Source organism: Penicillium pulvis (genome assembly GCF_028828015.1).
Source record: "Penicillium pulvis strain IBT 33274 chromosome Unknown contig_1_segment0_segment0, whole genome shotgun sequence".
Classification (NCBI taxonomy): Eukaryota; Fungi; Ascomycota; class Eurotiomycetes; order Eurotiales; family Aspergillaceae; genus Penicillium; species Penicillium pulvis.
In genome coordinates, this window is record NW_026643074.1 from 3,037,778 (window position 1) to 3,057,194 (window position 19,417).

Below are 19,417 nucleotides of genomic sequence, written 5' to 3' on the forward strand. Positions count from 1 at the left end.
AGGGAGGATTGGAGGAAAAAGAAGAAGTGAAGAGGGAGGAGGGGAGAGTTTAAGAAGGGAAAGGAATACGTGCTTCCCCGGCGGAGATGGTGGTGCATTGATAAGGGAATCCGCATTTGCCAAGACTGCGCGATAAGGATTCTGAACTTCGATAGGATTTTGCGCGTCCATAGGAGAAACTCACGGTTTCCCATCGTCAATCTTATCAAATTATTGCACCACCACTCGATGCCATGTTGTACGAGCTAATTGCCATTGTATGTTTTGATGGAATCTTGCGCCATCGTTGAGATGGGAAATTTGGGATGGCAATAGGCTAATGCGTGTTCTTCACAGGTCCGCCCGGGCAGCCTCAGCGAGGTTCGGGAGTATGTGTTACCATCAGATTTCGGCTCTTTCACCATCAATCGGTCGACTAATGTCATCAATAGGATTGCCCGTAACGCCGGTGCCCAAGTTATCCGCTCCGGCGGTGTCGTTCGCGGCTTCACCAACTGGGGCACTTTCCGCCTTCCCAAAGTCACCACCAAGCACCAGGCTCGATACAGCGAGGGCCACCACTTCATTATGCGTTTCGACTCCTCCGGTCCCGTTCAATCATCTATCCGCCGCACTCTCGGTCTTGATCCGCGTATGATCAACTTCTCGGTCGTCAAGCTGGGTGACAAGCTCGCGGAGGTTAAGGATGTCGAGGGCAAGGTCCAGTGGAACAACACCCGCAACATTAGCGACTCCATCTAATTGGCTTACACTGCGATCAAACTCGAAATGCCGTTTCAATGTTCCATCGTTGCGATGACATTTCGGGGTTCGGTGATTGGTCTTCAGCATCTTTCCTTATTTATCTTGTGTATCATTATGGCATGGGGATTTGACATTACTCAGCACTGTCAGCACAATCGGCGCATCTTGTACAAAATTACAATCTGATATCTTTTTCTACTTCAATATGTTCATGGCTCTCCCGGTTATATAGAATTCTAGTCTATCGGCAATTCTTGCCACGTGATCTGTCTAGGCCTCCAGTCAAGAGGTATATTTGCCGAGGTTCCCCAGCTGTGAACTGTCAACCCCGGAATCCCAGTGCTTTTATTTTCCTCCTTTTATCCCATCTATAATGGTCTTTTAACTAATTATAGATTGGGCTTTTCGTTTTCGTCGCGTTCTTGTCTTGTGAACTAGAGCTTATCCGGCATTGTCGCTTCAGCAGGGGTTTATCGTCGGGGTCGAATCCAACTGGGAGTTGTGATTCATATCGAAACTACATTGTTTACGCCTTTTTATATGCATTTATCTCCTGTCTGTTTGTGCGCAATTAATCATGTCATCCCATGATGCAAACATTGACCCGAATGAGATGCCTTCCCCGCTTTCCTTCGTGGGACTAATGGCACTGGAGCGACTGGACGATAAGGAGTCCCACACCAATCCCAACGAGCTTGAGAAGCTTGAGCATTTCCGATCTCTATCTGCCCCTTATCCTCCCGGTGAGGGTAACCGAGCCTTTGGGGGGCACGCATATGCCCAATCTGCCTATGCGGCATCAAAGACAGTCGAGAAGGGATTTGTGATTTATGTCAGTCTTATGGAGCTCTTTAACCTCAAAATAGAGTTCAACTGACACTTCAGCAGGATATGGCCGGCTCATTTATTCTTGGTGGCCGGCTGGATGTCCCGTACACATATACGGTTCGACATGTACGGGATGGATTCATGTATTGCACGCGCTCTGTTGATGCCCGGCAAGACGGCCGAATTTGCTTTTCATGCCTTTGCTCATTTAAGCGTGACGAGGGAGAGAAAACTTTCAGCCACCAACCCCCAGCGGTTCAAGAACGCTTCAAAGATATCCTTTCCGCCAAGCGGCCCGAAGACCAATCTGTCAGCCCTAGCATTGATGCAGACTGGTGGATTAAGGGTCTCCAGCAGGGCGATATCACCGAGCGAGAGTTTCCTGGACTCGACGTGCGCAAGACCGATATGCAGGGTTTCAATGAAAGCAAGGAAATAAAAGCAAGTCCGGAGAAATATCGCCAATTGTCACAGTACCGCCTTAAGGGATCACCGGATGCAGATCCCACCGCAACACTTGCACAGATCAAGGAGAGAGAGGAAGCTGGAGAATATGACAATCTTTATATTTGTGCACACATGTACTCCAGTGACAGGAACTCTCTCCTGCTGATCCCACGTGCTTTGAGTCTTGAACGTTGGACGGCCATGTCCAGTCTCACTTTGATGGTGGTTATCCATCGTCATGGCGAAGCATTACGAATGATTGATTGGGATTCAGTTTCCAAGAGTGGTGATTCGGAAATAATCATGAAGTGGTTTATTCAGGAAGGGTGGACACCTCAATCGGCGGAGAACAGAGCCGTGCACGAAAGCAACTTATGGGGTCCAGATGGCACATTAATTGGGACTTCGATGCAGGATAGCATGCTTCGACTGCAGAGCCCTCGGCGCAAGGGTAAATTATGAGGTGACAGTCCCGCAGAGACTCATGGAATGTCAATCGAATGTTTATACATAGATTCGTCCGAATGTGGATCCATCTGCATCAATATATGTATCGCGAAAGCAGCCTGACCTTGGAATGTTACGCGAGCAAAGTAACTCCTAACGTCACCATCAGACTGCATGGAATGTCTCTAGGCTTTATACAGCGTAGCTGAAGTAGATAAAATTGATTCATCAATCACCTTACGGTGAGATCTAATTCTAGACTTCATAGATTGGATTTCACGTGATACTAGGTGACGGTGACGTAATCCGGCCCCAGATCCACTTTTCTACTCTCATCGTCTGGCCTCACTTAGCTGTGTTTAGCGCGTTTCTCTCAGGCGGTTTTGTGCCAGCAGCGGTTGCATGATGCTTCATGACCGCTAATACTCATTCCAAAATGCATAAAAGCCTCCTTCTGGTCTTTATCCATGGTTTTAAGGTATGATATGCCCCACTTCACCGCAGGTTAAGTTCCCCGCAAAATGCGGCCTCTGCGGCACAACATACCGAAAATTTTCGAGACTCACGCTCACTTTTAAATCGCTTTAGGGTGGTGATGACACCTTCGGCAACTTTCCAAATCACCTTCAGGTCGTAGTCGGCAAGGCACTTCCTGCCGTCACGGTCACAACGGCTGTGTACCCCAAGTATGAGACAAAAGGCGACCTGAAAGAATGCGTGGGTAGATTCCGAGAATGGTAGGAGATCTCCTGTGCCATGATATCTCAATTTTTGATACATTTGAGGTCGAGTCTAATACATTGTGCATGACAGGCTGCAGAATACCGTGATTGATCTGGAGGTCGCAAACCACACAGCGTCACCCACAGTTGACCCATCGGTCCACGTTTTCCTGGTTGGGCACTCCATGGGTGGAATCGTTGCAGCAGAGACACTTTTATTGCTAGCAGCTGAGCAGCCCATTCCCCACAACTCCACATCGGATGTACAGTCGGCGCCTGGACCAGATGACCAGCCCCCTGTTGTGGAACCTGGTACATTCATGTTCCCTCACATCCAAGGGGTCCTCGCGTTTGATACTCCATACCTAGGCATTGCTCCAGGCGTGGTGTCATACGGGGCAGAAGGGCACTATCGAAATGCTACCACGGCCTACAACACGATTTCGGAAGTTGCTGGACTTTTCGGCTACGGTGGAAAGAACGACGCACCCAAAGAAGCAGCTGCAGCTGAAATTGCGAAGGAACCTGCTAAAGCCCTGCCAGCCTCTGCCGACGCTGCTGCAACGCCATCTTGGCAGCGATGGGGTCGATACGCCATGTTCGCCGGGGCCGCGGGAGCTGTTGCTGCGGGCGGTGCAGCTGCTTTATACACCAACAGACAGAACTTATCCGCCGGTTTCAATTGGGTATCGTCCCATCTTGAGTTTGTGGGCTGCCTAACGAGAACCTCCGAACTGCGCCAGCGTCTTGAAGGCTTGGCTCATGTGCAGGATGAGCGGGGCATCAAGTCTGTTAACTTCTATACATGTCTCGGCAAAGGAGCATCATCTCTCGTCCAGACCTTACCAGGCAAGACATCATTCAGTGAAAAGATTATCCGCTCAAATTTCCGGACGTTCTGTACGCTGCCACCGGAGGTCGAGAGTGGACAACAAAGTACTGCCCCAGGGCTCCGATGGGTTAAGGCCGTCAATGACCAAGCTCCTGATGAAACTCAGGCTCATGTCAGCATGTTCATTGCCAAGAACAACCCGGCATTCTTTGACCTGCTTAGCGAGGCTGGTAAAACCTTGGTAGCCTCCATTGACGTTGGTTGGTATAATACGTCCACCGCACCGGACGAAGGGGGCGATCTATCAACAGAGCAAGCAAAGCCCAAAGGCGATGATGACTTCATGGACGCCGATGACGTTGTCGTCGTGGATTGAAACGTTGTCGATCAAACAGTTTCAAAAGCCGGTGGTCATCCACCAATCCACAAATGCATACTTTACCATGAAATTTGTGGGAAGCACGAAAAACTTATGCTCCACACAGTCGTTTCCTGATCGACAATTTCCACTATAAAGTTTCGCCCGGGCATGTCGTATCAGAAACCCTATTTATGAGAACCAGCTTACACTCGGTAAGTTTCAAGCATACTCCGCATTAGAAATCCTTTTACGGCCTCAATTACTAATCTAGACAGCCAAAACCGAAGCTTATCCCAAAGAGGAGCTTTTAATCTAAAATCTACCCGATTGAACCACACCGATCCAATTACCTGTTTCATCCTTTGTCGATCCTTTGGGACATTCATTTGGACCTTGAAAAGCATTGATTGGTAGGCAAAACTGCAAGAGAGCCCCGAGAACCAAAATTGGCTTGGGATGCCTGGTAAGGGAGGCTGTGCTGTGCTCCGGCCGGGCGTAGTCCGCTTGACTCCTACGTCTTGGCATTCGGATTTCCTAGTTGGGCTCTGGTGCCTGGGATCTTCAATGGCTTGAACTAATCTTCAAACCCCATCAAACGGCAATTCATACCATGTTCACCACCCCCGAGTCGTGGGTTTCGTGCTGTAAAGAAACAGTTGCGCACCCAACAAGCCACCCGTGGCCTGTTGGGATTATCATTAGTTGCATTTCGGAGTTGATTCGGAACAATAATAGTCGATATTAAAGAGATTCCCCATTGGGTACCTTGCTGAGCTGATTAGGGCTGTCCAATGAGAAATAACTTCCCCGCACATCTAGATAATAAGTGCAACAAACAGTTCTCGGAAAGTGAAGCCAAGGCTCCATGCGTTTTATTCGGTCTAGAATATTTATTGAGTTTGAGAAGCAAGCGGTAGACCCGAACCCGAAGGATGAGGACCTTGGAAGCTTATAGACCCGAATACGAAGGAATGAGTAGTTTTTGTAATGGTGATGAATGAAATTGTCCTGATTAATCCAATCCGAGTCTTGGGACGAAACGCCCCCACATGCTGCTCCATGCTAGTATTAACAAAAGTTAGAATAAATGACTGTATAACAAATGGCCGTATAGCAAATCGATTAAATACAAGGAATGACCATTCCAGTATGAGAAGATAAGACAAAGAAATAGAAAATATCGTCAAGTAATGGTATTGTATACAAATCACGAAAAAAAAAAGGTTAGCTGCGGTGGCCGTAATGCGACGAGCGGTGGTGTCCACTGGCACGCATGCTGCCCCCATATTCAGAATTGGTATCCTGATAAACGGTTTGACGTCTGTCTTCTTCTGAAAGAAGGTCCTTAACCTCCCAAGTATTCGCCTTGACGCCGACGGAGAATTCGAGATCTTCCGTCGTGATCGAATCCCAGAACTACATGGCCAATTAGTCATGATTTGCATTGATAAGTTGCGTAACATAAAACTCACCTTGTAAACCATCATCACCGCAAGCAGGTTGCAGAAGGTTGCAAAGAACAAGCCATCCATGTAATGCTGGACGTTGTTGCAGATGAGATCGCTGAAAGCGTACAGGAGCACCTGACCGATGATCAATACTGCCACGCCGAAACAGATATGTCCGAGGGGCCAGCGGTCATCCAGGGTGTTCACGACCAGTAGCAGTTGCATGACAATGTAGATGGCAATACAGATGGCGTTTATGATGTAGAGTACCACGAACATACCAACGGTATTCTCGGGTCCTAAAGCACCACCTGCCCATGACTTGAAGGTCAGCAGGGAGATGACAAAGGTGATAGCAAACATGATTGCGGACGGAATCCGAATCAGCCACACAGATAACGCTGTGCCATCTTCATATAGTTGGAACCCGACGAAACCGTTGACCAGTAAGCAAGTGCATAGAGCGGACACTAATCCGTTTTGGATTGCCACGAAGTAGGGGAACGGCCCGCTCCTTGGTGGAACAACACCGGCATCGATGATAAGAGAGAAAATCGTTAGAGCTAGATAGAGGTAGAAGAATGTGAGAATCTCCTTGCGTCCTGTTTAAGAATTAGTAACGTATATCGCCCCACCAGTCGGAAAGAAGTACGAACCGACAGCAGTGAACTTGGAGCGAATGTGTAAGATCATGATCACTGTCATTTGGAGCGCAATGATATGCATGAACGAGGCGGCGCCTTGAAATATCATTGTATTGGCGACCTCGATATTCCGGGCATAACAATTCGAAACTATGCCCCTCGACCCGGTTCCAGATATCGTCGACACGGGGCCTACGAGAAGGCATAGCGGCATAGGCGTCTTCTCACATATCGAGTTAAAATCTCCGAAACCCATGATGCTTGGTGGTAGTCCGGTGGGACAGTAGCAGTAGATGGTGGGCTCCCTGTTGTGGTTGGCCGGTCGCGAGTGAACTGGTCTCCACAACGACGGAGAAGTGGGCACAGTGGAGAGAGAAAGTGTGACGACAAAAGACTCAACCCAAACCAGCTGTCTCTTTTCCCTATCTCCCGAGCTTCAGTTGTCCAACCTCAACCGTGATGGCAAACGAGCGAATATGTGTTGACAGTGTCAGATTTTCCCAAGCCAAGAAGTTTTGTCTTTCAATTGTTGCTAATTCAAGCGAGGGGGCAGTCACGGGATTGCCAGCCCGATTCAGCTTAGCGCAAACTTCCCCAGTAACACAAATATCACGTGGCATCGGACCTGACTTTGACCGGATGATTTTACCTTCGACACAAAGTACCTTGCTTGACTCCACAGGAAGTATATTGACGAACTAAGGTGCTCACTAACCTTTAGTAACCTCGGAATACTTGAGCCTCGGTGCCGACATTTATGCACAACCCCTCTTCCGATAGCAACTTCCGGAGCTGTACCCGAGGCGGAGCCACGGCAAGCTACTGGAGACTTATCTCTCAAGGCTCCACAAGCCGATAAACTTGGGACTGGGGGGCTCCGGTGCGTTCCATTGGAAGCTACTGTAGTAGCCACAGCAAAGAAATGGGCCCATGGCCCGTGTGCTCTGTTCTGGAAAAGAAACAAAGAATAAAGGGAAAAAAAAAAAAAAAAAAAAAAAAGAATGACGGAAAAAAACCCACGATCAGCATGTGGATAGAGCCACCTGCAGGACGTCACTCGATTGTCGCACCATCTCGTGTTTCTCCCTTGGACTCTGCCCCATGGGAAGGTCTCGAATATGTATGAAGATTCTCCACCCTCCCCCCTTGCACAGTTCCATCATTTACAAGGATAGTCCGTCCTTGGCTATTTGGTACTTGTGCCGCAAAAGCCCCAAGTAACGCAACGCAACCCTGCACGCATTTAGCTCCAGCCAATTGTTGGCCATTGGAGCCTTTGCAGTGCCACTTGCAGACTCCATCACGGTGAACTAACGGCGACTAACACGGCCGAGTGACTATTGTCCTTGAACGACTAGGCAAAAGAGGGAACGCCTAGTACTAGTGTACTTGGTGGGGCAATTATTCGCTGGAGCCTTTTTCTTTGATCTGGAGAGTGCCGGGAAGAGCTCAAACCTTGTTTTTTTGATTCGCGGAGGTCTGAATGGAGTCGTCGACGCGGCACAGAGAGCATGGCGCATGGCGCAAGAGATCGGAGAGACGAACTCTCCGAGATTTTAGTCTGCTGCCATCGCCGTTACTACCCTGAACGACCCTGATTTGTCAATCTATCACCTAGAACGGATCTGTTAGATCCTTCCAAAGATGGAGTTTTTATTTTTATTCTTAATTTTGGCCCCCCCATCTTCTCCCTCCGCGGCTCATGACTCGTTCAGACTGGCCACGTAGCTCAATCCTTTCCCGGCCGACTTATTCCTCTATGTTGCTCCTATTGTAAGTTGCCCCTCAATCTGGGCACCAATCAGTCAGGAGACCGGTACAATGACAGGGGGTTCGCGGTAGAAGTGGGACAGAGGCTGCGGTAAAACTCCATTAATGAATTTTTCAGGAACTTTCCCCCCCTTTGCCATCGGCTTGATGGATCCTTTTTTTTTTTTTCTTCGTGAGGAATGCCCAACGCGACGTGCCCCCCAGTTTCGAAAAGGTTGCCCAACCTCCAGACGAAGGTCACCAGACAATCCAGTAAAGAGATTTATCCCTGCTCGCCTGACTTGGCCTTTATTTGCGACAAACCTGGTACTAGGTAGTTGTTTGTCGCTACCCAAAAACCCCCCCACATTTGCTATAGTTAAAAGTAAAGGGTATGGCCACGTCTCACGAGGTATTATGCATGAAGATCCTGACTAGCGCCACGTGTGTATGGAAGAAGCATCAACGGCTGCGAGGAACCGCGTCGATCTCCCATTACCCGATTCATTCTATGCCGCGGTCTCGTCATCGGAAGGAAAAGGGGGCCGATCCCTGATAATGGGCAAATTTCCGATGGTCCTTGGTTTCTAAACGTCTACAGAGATCAAAGCTACTTTTCATGCAGGACCCGCTTCCTGACAAGGATTTTAATATTTTATTTTATTATATTTGTATTTTGTATTTTGTATTTTGCATTTTTCTAATTTCCATTTTTTTCTTTACCGGTGGGGACCAGGGCAAACCTACTTGCAGAATTACTGTAGCTACTTGGTACCATCATCAGGTATCAATATGTGGAGTTAAGAAAAATTTAAGTAGTTGCAATTGACCTTTTTTTCCTTTTCACATTCCATACTTTTCCCCTCCGATTCCCACGCTTTATCATGTTCAAATCATGTTTACATTTACCTACTGATCCCGATCCCCACATCAACCATAGGCACCTGCGAGCCTAATTCAAAATCCACCCCCCTCGATGGGAACCAAAATGTGCAGCTATTTCAAAAACTTCTACGTCTATAGCTCTTGCACTCAACCCAACGTCCACTTTATCCGTACCGACATGGACGGTCAAAACGAGTATCACTGCGCAGAGGGACCACACGACCGCATCATAATCGTAGTAGGCAAATGTCTACTCTGCATTAGCAGATGATATGATCTTTTTTTCGAATGTGCGCATTCATACCACCACACCCGCATCTCCACAATTGGGAACCTCAAAACCTTCTTGCCTTATTCCCCCGAATCCTCGGCCATTACCGTTTACCGCAATGATGCGATTCGATCCGGACCCAACCAACCTCATCCTCTATCCACCAAAAAGTCAAAATGCCCGCTCTCCCGAACCAATTACTGGATCACCTGAAACCATACCCAAACTATGTATTGTATCGGCTCGGCAACGGTCCTGATCGACATCGACACTTTCTATCTTCTTCTACGCGTCTTCGAGGGCCACGTCCTCATTTAAAGTTTGTCTTGCCCTGGGGGCTATACTCTGAGAGTATTTTGAACTAAACTTTACTGGATTATTTGTTTTCGTTTCGTTCGAGCGTGTGCAGCGATTGGGTTTTTAATTTTTATTTGTTTGACACACCCTGGTCTATTGTTCGGCGTCCACTCACGGCGTCAAGGGAAAATACGGGGGCCTGGATGAAATGCAAAGGTATTCCAGCTGGATTTGGATTTGGTGCTAGACTATTCTGGGTTTCTTTTTGTGAAAGTTCCTGATTTTGCTGTTTATAATGTGGATTCCGCGCATCCGGATATGCCGTGTATGATAGTAGGTTGTTTGAGATAGTTTGATCTTCAAGGGTCCTTGGGAAATGACGTTGAGAATTAAAATTAAACATTCGAAAGACAGTAGGAAATAGTCAAGCGAAGCAAAGAAATCACAGTCAATAGAGCCGACAAATTAAGGACATCACGGACTCCGAAACGAAGAGGGGCGCACGGGCAGGAGACAACGTGGTTCTACTGATCAGGGGTGGGGTCGTAGCATCGGCCGAGCCGGCTAATGAATGTCCATCATGACCCTGAGTTGCAATTTTCACATTTTATGTTCTTAGCGACATTGCCAAGGAAATAAGGGGCTTGGTTTTTCTCCGATCAAGTCCGTGCTTGACTAGTTATTATTTTTTATGATGAATAGATGTGGAGGAGGATGAGCAGGGAAAGGGAAAGGAAGAGGGGTCCTAGATATGTCCCCGGCTCATTTAGGCTACCGTTTAAGGCAGTTATAGACGCTCCTAGCCAAATCAAATCAAAAAGTCGTTTGTACCATCCCGAAAACAGGAATCGCCAAGTCTGGTTTCTGCAGTTCCACGCAATCCCAGCCTTTCGGGGGGTGCGGGTTGAAGCGAAGCTTCGAATGTGGGACGCCCCCCTCTCTACCTGCGTCTTATACTTGGTTGGTCTTCCCCGGTTTCAGAGTGTGGAACTGCTGGGGAAGATGTGTTGGCGAAGACCTACCATGTATAATGTGCAGACAGTAAAGCAAGGGTAAGTACAGCACCATCGAAGGACGGGATACCGGGATCCGGTACTTTAGACAGGGGTCTTGGACGGCAGAAACAAGCAAGGTGATTAGCAGGGATTTAAAAGTCATGATGCAATGAGGAATCGGGGCTTATGTATGGGATGATTAGGGCTCACCCGAGCGCTTGCCGGGGAGCGGATCCCGGATACCAGATTCAGCACCGGGGAGAAGAAGGAAGAATTGTGGGAAAGGGGCTTTATGATTTTTAGAATCCAGGCCATCTTCGGGATCTGCACCGATGCACGAGGGGATTTAACAGTCAAATAGGGTCAAGGGCAAGTTCCATTGTCTGGAACACTAAATCCTTTGATGCCGCTAGCGTCAACACAGTCTTTGTCTTCCAAGCCTTGCCCGCGCTCGGTCCACAATACACTTGAGTTTACTTTCCATGATTTTCATGTGCTTTGCACTTTTCATCGCTTTTGTTGGGAAATGCATCAAGTCGTGAATCCTATTTTCCCTATCTCTTATCCCGCTAGGACGCATAAGTCTCCGGCATACGACAATGCACTCGTCAACAGGGTCATGGCGCGGGGCTATGAGACGGAGAAATAAACGGCGGAACTATTTCTAATTTCCACTCTGGCCTTGTGGTTGGTCAAGCTTTGGAAAAAGGAATGAAATCCCTCGTTGGTCGTTCATTGGGTCTTGAGATGAACAAACTAAAGTAAAGGTTCTTTGTTTTAGTATCGTAGCCCCAGGGGTTTAAAGGCGTGGCCCCACTGCATGTCGGGACTTTTCCAAGGTTTTCTAGCCCGTGAAGATTATGGAAGGTTGGAACTGCTGGAGGCCGTATCGGGTAATCGCCATGCATCCTGATCTGTAATTGTCAAGGCCTAGAATGCATATCCCGCAGGAACGGGATTGTCATGAGCAGGTTGATTACATTTTAATTGAGTCTTGAACTTAGAGTTTTGCATCAGCCATTTTCTGATTATTAATATTGTGCTCTCTAAACATATTATAGTGGCGCATTTCCAGCCCCGTTAGGAGGCTCAGTTACTGGACACGAATCTTCCGGTACATGTGATAAGGCCTTTGGCAAGAGCTAGCGGTATTTGCTTCTGCAAGGGCTCTCTCTAGCCTGGTCAGTCTAGACCATTCGGTGCCCAGGTGGGCTATAACTGGTTTATTGAAGGCCATTCTATTCAAGCTCAACGATCTATTCCCGACCAATTAAAGGCGCTAATCTCGGTCCGCCTCATTCCGCTTACTCATTTCTTTAATTTCAATCTACTATAGAAACTATTTGGCATGCCAACCTTGGAAGCCATGTTGATTATCGATAATGCCAATGCTCGGCTAACAGTAGCCCCCTTCTAGTACCTTTGTCCCGCTTTCATGTGCAAGGTGAACATTTATCCGAACAAACTTGTGCATCCTCGGCATCTTTCCTAAAATGGTCTGGCTCTGCATGAAGCCTTGGCTTAGCTTGTTTGCGATGCCTCGCTAGGAAAATCAGGCAATTCCCGTCCGGATCGACATCATCAAACAAGCTATGAACCCGCGCAACCCGAGCCAAAGTCCATCCTCGGCTCCACATCAGCATGATGCAAGTCCTCAGGCTCTATCGGATGGTCCTTGTTAGATCCACTCAGCTTAACTCATACGGTCTGTGCGGATTATCGAGCTTCTCGGGTGGAGTACCGAAGCCACTGCCGTTATCCACCTTCCACAAGGGGCAGAGTGTCCAGTAGATGATACAAACTACTGTAGTCTTTACCCATCGGACACGCGTAGGCTCCGTAAGAGCGAAACGTATTCGTATACATTGAAGGATAAGATACGTTAAAACGAAATAGGGACCATATCCGAGTGGAGATGCTAGGGTGAAACTCCCAAGGTGTATGCCGTGGCGAAGGATTTCCACCATCTCGGGACTAGCCGAGCGGGGTGTCCATGGGACAATCAGTCGTCATCGTTCTATACTCTTCTCTACCTTTCAATGGCCACTTGTCAATTTCTCCACCTATAATCGGCCTATTCACTTACACTCGGCCTATTTCCGAATAATATGCGGGAGTCGTCATTGTTCTCAAACCCTTGTAAATCCTTTAGACCCGAAATCCACATCTATAGGTCGTGGAAGCTTCCTGAACCTCCCGACGATCAAAATGTGGAAACTAAAAAAAGAAAATATGGATAAATTGAAATACGTCAACTAAAACAAACGTGGATGATGACGGAAAGCCGGCATAAACCTCGACGTCATCTGCGAAGGATTTGACCCTGAAACGCACCCGACGATCCCTCCCCACCGGGCGTTTCTAATCGTTGTTGACTAGGGGTTCATGCAGGGTATCTGTACCGCCCTCTTAAACCGAAATTTACGCGTCCTACTGAGGTCATTTTATAGGCTTGGATCATGCAGGCTAGAGCATGACTGCATTTGATTTGATATCACTGCCGGAATTTGCAAGGCGTTGACATAATAGGTATGTAGTAAGCGATAAGTATCTGTATGTACTGTACATCAATTCCCTTTCCAGCATGAAACAGTTCTTCCGTATTTCTTGTTCGATGCGGAACGAAATGAGGTGATCGGGATGAATAGGGTAATGGGGATAATCCTAAAAGCGGACTTCCGGGCGGATGGAGATTGTCTTTGGTGTGAAGACTGGTGGTAGGGTGGTGTATCGAGGAGAAGATTTTGGTTTGTGGGCCTTTGGTGCGAATGAGAGGCCGGGAATATCGAGACGAAGGCTTAGTCTGGAGGAAGCCCTTTTGCGACGGAGCGGTGGTACGTGAAGAGTTTGGTTGGTGGATGTGATCTCAGGGTTTGGTGTGAGATATGAGATGGTTATGAGGCTTCGGAGGTAATAAAATGATTCTTCTTGCTCTTTTTCTGAGTGGTCTTGGATATCGATGTTGCACAAGGAAGACGAGTCCGCTGTGGTAGGGTTGGTCGATACTCGACTGATGGTGGAAGCTAGGGCAGCTAGCTGGTTGACGATCAAGTCCGTGTCATTGTCATTGTTTTCTTTGTTGTCGTCTTCTTCGACCGTGTCTCTGGCAGCTGAATCTTGACATGTTGAATTACAATGGCTCTGTCCGCGCCTGCTGAAGTATGATCGTAGGATGGCCAGCACCCCACGACCACGAAGTCTATGAGGAACAAAAACAAACATGATTGATTAGACAACAATTCTTTTTGTTTTCGGCTGGCTCGCCCCCTGAGTTTTAACTGTAGAGACAGAAAGTGAATAGCAACGGCGCAAGAACGTGAATCACAGGCGGCCTTGAATGGACAGAGTGAAAGGCTATAGATCAGTCCGGACCCTTAGGGCTGTATAAGTGAATATCCACAAACACCCCTTTGTCACAACAAGGTCAAAGCTGCAGCCTCATTGCAAACAGAAAGCACCGCACGAAATCTGCTGAAAGTCGTCAACATTAAAATCTGACTGTACCTGAAACCCAGCGGGGAATAAAAAGCACCATCTTAAAGAGGCTTATACCGAAATCGAACGTCAACACACCAATCCTGGGTGTATCAAAGAAACCGTTAGAGTTTAACAATAACCCAAATGTGGTGTATGCAGCCTCCCTTAGAAATAACATAGCTTATACTTTGTGATATATCACCCGCGTTTATCTTGACAAACGAGATACCGGTACCGGCACCAGCACCACAGCCCCCGGGTCTAGGTACTAAAGCGTCTGTCGCGATAGAGTTCAGATCGTCGCGGCAGACTCGGTCTGCTTGTGGGTCAATAGTGGCCCCGGAGATCGTGCAGATGATGGGTCTGAGCGTTAGGGCGAATTGATAATCAGGCCAACGCAGAGATTAGGACATGTTTGTATCCGGTAGCTAAAAAGTATGAATTGAATTTCGTGATTTAACTTTGGAGACTGACAGTCCCGAAATATGCAATAAAGCAACAAGATTTGAAGTTGGGCTTTGAAATGAACTGGCTCATCGTGCCATCGGACATAAACGTTACTCAGTTTTCGGGTTACGCATCATGCAGTACAACTGTTAAAAATTAGCTTGCTTGAATTTCCTACTCAGGGGTGACGTAGGCGATCATGTCAGAGGAAGGGAAGAAACAAACATACCATACAAACATCCTCTCCATCCCGACACTCCATAGTCCTACTCATCTCAAACCCCATCCTCTCATATATCTGCACGTTAGGCACGTTTTTCGAGCTTTCAAGATAACACTTTACCCCCTCCTCATCTGCAATCTTAGTCACAGACTCAAAAAGCATCCTCCCCACGCCCTTCCCCTGTGCCTCAGGGCTAACAGCAACGATATTACAGAAATAATAACCACGCGGATCATCCCATATCTCCGCATGCGCTTTCTGCTGCTGATCCTTCCATATCCAGTACCTGTTTGCCCGGAGCCCTCCGCGGCCAAGGTAGAATATGTTCGTGAGGAGTTGAGTGGCGGACAGCTTCCAGTCTTGGTACCAGGAGTACCAGCTCTCTGGTTTTGAGGGTGGGTGGGGTGGTAGCCAGCAGGATACACCGAGGACGGGAGATGATGATGACGAGTCGGTTGGGGATATCTCTTTCGCAACTTGGAAGATCGCATTATTTATGCCCCAGCGACAGCGTGCTGCGAGGGAGTTGTAATTTCGTTGTTTGTTGAACTGGGATATGTGTTATGGGGTGTATACTGCGGTAGATATGGCTTGGTACATACCTTGGAGCCATCAAACACCCACTTGAAATATGGATCATCGGCGAAAGCTTGTTGGATCACCTGGATTACACCTGGGATATCGGCTTCTGTTAGGGGCAGAATCTCGATAGCCATATTGTGCGTATGGACACCGGAATAGAGAAGAGAAGATCTTAATGTGGACCGGTGATGTCCGCTACTAGTGGGGCCGATCTCTAGCAGATAGCGCGCTATCAGACCCTTGTTAAGTATGACCCAGTTTTTCTGAGTATATAGACGATATTTGAAACTTGTAATTTCATATAAGCGAATGCTATCCTCAAGCTAGAAGAGGTTTCATGACTTACTTGTGGATTGATTAGTGTTGGAGACGGGTGGACCACCAAATAGGGTCACAGGGGTATTGACAGGGGTATTAAGCCGGGGTCTTTCGTGAGTCAGTATGGACTCCGAGCACAGTGAGGCTCAAATAAAGTGTTCTGCCACGCGAGAAAAGAAGAATTGACTAGCTTGAGGAAGAGAGAAAAATGTCATCTCCCAAGCCCCCGCTTAGATGTGGGGAGCGTCTAAACCGGGGAAGGAATGTAGATGCGGGCTTATCACTCTTATCGGGATCTATGACACCGCTTCTCAGAACATGTAGATAGTGCCCACGTGTTACCGAGTTCGTAATATTTTTGTTCAATTTATTTAAAAGGCGATTTCTCGCAGTATAAACATTTTGTATGCATGGAACTATTTGTAATTTCCTGGGAAGAACCGTAATCACGCCTTTTGCCCCGGATGATATGAACAGAGCCTAGCATTGCGCAAGACTCAACGTTACATGTGGCATGTTTGCCATGATAAAAGTGAAAAAAATCCAAACCCGATCCAAACCAACTGAATGCAGTATATAGACGAAGACCCAGGGCGGGTAAAGAAAGAATACCAAACCCAAAACAAGTTGCCCCTTCCCAATACACCAATCTCCGATATGAACAATGTCGTAATTTCATGGCTCGGATATCGTGAAACATTAGGCGGCTGTACAGCGCGACCAAAGAAACTCATGAAGCAGTAAAGTCATCCAAGCGTACCCATTCTCGGGGTACATCCATACTACGGTTAACACGTCCTCCTGGGGTCAAGGGGACGTCCACCCGTCCGAGGCCTCGGTCATCGTCTCCTTCCTCGTAGAAAGAAAGGCGAGAGAAGTAATCTTCCAACACAGCCTCACGATCACCATTACCAACAATGGTGGTGTACTCAGGAGGTGGAGTGATGAGGGGAGGAGGTGGAGGGACATCTTCGAAGGCAGGAGGAGCGAAGGATGGCGTCCGAAGGAGATGCATTGGGCGAGGAATCTCTCGCCCGGGGGCATCATGCGCCAGATGGGCTTGCGGTGGACGTGCCAACCCACCAGATCCGTTTGTGAAGCTTCGAGTGACAGCGCGGCCGGTCGCATCCGGGCGGGCGAGATTTGTTGTGCTGTCTTCCCGATCAGAATTCGATTGCCCAATGGAGTATTCCCTCGCTGCCAAAGGTGCACCGGGGCAGCCACACTCATGCTCTTGCGCCGGTGGGTCTGGATCGGTAGCCGGTCTCGAATACGCCGGGAGGTAGATGTTCGCTTGCGTCGCCTTGCAGGAGAGAATATGGAATGGAGAATCGATGGAGATTTCAAAATGTCTGCGCTTAGTCGGGTCTCTCTCATCAATCTTCGATAGCCGGAGCACAATCTGTATAAGGATCAGTATCATGACTGGAGGTCGCTTGACTCGATGGAAGTATTTACCTTGATCCAGTGGTTGATTTGGATGTTTTCATAAGTAGTATCAAAGTGCAGGCGCTGTCCCTCGTCCCGTCCCCTCATTTCATGGCAGCTCGGGAGTTGCACACTGAACTCCATTTCAGTTGGACCGACCCCTGAATCGTTTGCCAGATTGCCGAGCAAATTCGTTCTGCCCCGATCGACAATCTCCTCTCCCCGCGCGGCCGCGGCACGGTGGTCCCAATCGATACCACCGCCCGCAGTGACTCGCATTGAGCTACCAGGGTAAGTACTTGTGCTAGCAGACTCGGCTCGTTTCTCGAAAAGAAGCACCTTCTTGGCCGGCTGCAAACGATGTACACTCTTGTCTGACGTCCAATGCTGAATATTTTCCGTAACATACACTTTGATACGATGGCATTCGACCTTTGCGAGCGGAGTGAGTTTAAATGCAATCGGAATCTGAGAACCGAGAGGGAAAGATTTGCCAGAGATGACAATGTCGTAGTGAAGCTGATCCTCCCAATTTCGCGAGATCGCAATCGGTTCGACTTGCTCCAAAGAACCTTCGGCTGGGGTACGAATCACGGGAATTTCCATCGTGCCGAGCAGATTTGGCCGGAAGGCGCCTGATCGTTCCACAATAGCCTCTAGGTCATATCTGACGGAGCCAAGATCGGTTTTGATGGTTTCGGGCAATGATCCATCGATTGGGAACTCGAAACTGTACAGGTAGTCACCCACGGGGAACATTCGGTAGTTGCGCTGCTGTTGTGCCTGAGAACTAGTAGGTGGTTCGTTCCTGCTGAAGCTCCGGGAGTGTCCGCGAGCGGCCGGTATGGAAAGGCGCCTGGTGTCTCGGGAAGACACTGCGGCACCGAGTGAGTTGGTTGAACCACTCTTGGAGAAGAGCTCTCGACTTGTGGCAATCACTGCATCTTTTCCGGGTACCGGGGAGACGGGCTTAGCGTGCTGATAGTAGTGTGCACCGTAGTCGTTCTGCATGAGCGCGGTATCACCGTGATTGAAGTATACGACTCCGTGGGTAACGAGATCTTTCTTATCGTGGAAGTGGATCTTCTTTGGAGGAATACCTGGAGAGGCATGTTAGGCTGTGTGCGAGAATGGGGCTCTAGCTCTTCACTTAAGACATACCATCTGGCCAATCCGTTTGCGCATGACCCTTAAAACAGATCGAGATCTTCTTGATTTTAACACATTTGGTCACCTTTAGATGTATTTGGCCTCGCAAGATAGCCGATTTTTTGGAACTAGGATCATGCTGATCATATCCCTGGAGATACAAAACTGGCTCTGTGAGCGCAATACCGAGCGTCAAACCACTTCCAGTCGCAATGATCTTCTCGTTGCGCAGCGGAGGGAACGGAGTGGATAATTCGGGAACGGCGCTGGGCTGTTCAGCGACCGCCCGAGGCAACACGTCGGCCATGATATCGGGCAGTATTTCGTCGGGATGAATTGTAGCAAGTCTAGGAGAGAGAATGATCTCCGAGACAGGCCGAGCGATGCGCTGGCGTGGGGGTCTTGACTGCGGGGGAGCGGGTGCCGAAATTCCGGATGACCGCAGGCGAAGGAATCTCTTCGCGTTCTCACGTGGACCCGCCAGCTTTCTTAGTATGGAGCCGCGGCGGCTTTGTTTAGGGAATTGCTCTTCGACGGCGTTCAGACTCGAGCGTCGTGTTGATGCCGATCGACTGCGTAGGAGATTGGAGATCGATAAGGGAAGCGGGGAAACCTCACCCGATTGTAAGGAGACCTGCGTGGGGACAATGTGAGCCATCATTGCCTTTCCTCTGGCGCATCATAGAATGGGGGGCTTTTTTTTTTTTGGTGTTCTGCCTGGCCTTTTAATGAACTTTTTTGCCTCTTGTCTCTTTCCTAGCCTATTGATTTTTGCTTTTTTCTTTTGGCAAGATCGAAAAAAGGAAAAAAAAAGACTTGTGAAAGGCCAGGAATGCGACAAGTGCCGGGCTCAGGAAACACCAAAATGGGAAAGTAAATTCCAGTAAAAGAAGAAAAGAAGGGCGACACAAGAATCCACTTACCTCTGAGCTTTAATCTTTGTGAGACCGGTTGTTATGTTAGAGAGAAAAAATCCCTTGTACGCCCCCTTGGAATCAACTGAAATGCAAGGAGCACACCGATCTTTTGCAGGAAGAGGAATTCCTCGGGATTGCTGACTTCATAACACGGCTCCTCCCCTCAAATGATCGCCTTGCAGATCTCTAAGCCAGTGGATCGGATT

At 48.3% G+C, this 19,417-nt stretch overlaps 7 protein-coding genes across 7 annotated transcripts; 3 read left to right on the forward strand and 4 right to left on the reverse strand.

Annotated features, from left to right (window-relative positions):
- Window positions 1-233: 233 nt before the first annotated feature.
- On the forward strand, window positions 234-741 carry N7503_004095 (mitochondrial 37S ribosomal protein bS6m; the record flags this gene model as incomplete). The annotated part of the gene is made up of 3 exons (XM_057063642.1): window positions 234-257; window positions 337-368; window positions 432-741. The coding sequence occupies 3 exons, from the start codon at window positions 234-236 to the stop codon at window positions 739-741; spliced, it is 366 nt and encodes a 121-aa protein (XP_056924557.1).
- A 580-nt stretch (window positions 742-1,321) lies between these two features.
- On the forward strand, window positions 1,322-2,481 carry N7503_004096 (acyl-CoA thioesterase; the record flags this gene model as incomplete). The annotated part of the gene is made up of 2 exons (XM_057063643.1): window positions 1,322-1,576; window positions 1,633-2,481. The coding sequence occupies 2 exons, from the start codon at window positions 1,322-1,324 to the stop codon at window positions 2,479-2,481; spliced, it is 1,104 nt and encodes a 367-aa protein (XP_056924558.1).
- A 421-nt stretch (window positions 2,482-2,902) lies between these two features.
- On the forward strand, window positions 2,903-4,396 carry N7503_004097 (uncharacterized protein; the record flags this gene model as incomplete). The annotated part of the gene is made up of 3 exons (XM_057063644.1): window positions 2,903-2,944; window positions 3,055-3,203; window positions 3,280-4,396. The coding sequence occupies 3 exons, from the start codon at window positions 2,903-2,905 to the stop codon at window positions 4,394-4,396; spliced, it is 1,308 nt and encodes a 435-aa protein (XP_056924559.1).
- Window positions 4,397-5,589: 1,193 nt separating this feature from the next.
- Window positions 5,590-6,760, reverse strand: N7503_004098 (chitin synthase export chaperone). Its single transcript, XM_057063645.1, has 3 exons — window positions 6,486-6,760; window positions 5,854-6,431; window positions 5,590-5,797 (listed from the first exon to the last, which is right to left on the reverse strand). The coding sequence occupies exons 1-3, from the start codon at window positions 6,727-6,729 to the stop codon at window positions 5,606-5,608; spliced, it is 1,014 nt and encodes a 337-aa protein (XP_056924560.1). The 5' UTR covers window positions 6,730-6,760; the 3' UTR covers window positions 5,590-5,605.
- Window positions 6,761-13,334: 6,574 nt separating this feature from the next.
- Window positions 13,335-13,892, reverse strand: N7503_004099 (uncharacterized protein; the record flags this gene model as incomplete). Its single annotated transcript, XM_057063646.1, has 1 exon — window positions 13,335-13,892. One exon carries the CDS (start codon window positions 13,890-13,892, stop codon window positions 13,335-13,337), a length of 558 nt encoding a protein of 185 aa, XP_056924561.1.
- An 812-nt stretch (window positions 13,893-14,704) lies between these two features.
- Window positions 14,705-15,533, reverse strand: N7503_004100 (GNAT family N-acetyltransferase; the record flags this gene model as incomplete). The annotated part of the gene is made up of 3 exons (XM_057063647.1): window positions 14,705-14,740; window positions 14,824-15,366; window positions 15,420-15,533. The coding sequence occupies 3 exons, from the start codon at window positions 15,531-15,533 to the stop codon at window positions 14,705-14,707; spliced, it is 693 nt and encodes a 230-aa protein (XP_056924562.1).
- A 914-nt stretch (window positions 15,534-16,447) lies between these two features.
- Window positions 16,448-18,952, reverse strand: N7503_004101 (arrestin family protein; the record flags this gene model as incomplete). The annotated part of the gene is made up of 3 exons (XM_057063648.1): window positions 16,448-17,119; window positions 17,176-18,245; window positions 18,307-18,952. The coding sequence occupies 3 exons, from the start codon at window positions 18,950-18,952 to the stop codon at window positions 16,448-16,450; spliced, it is 2,388 nt and encodes a 795-aa protein (XP_056924563.1).
- Between the last annotated feature and the right edge of the window lie 465 nt (window positions 18,953-19,417).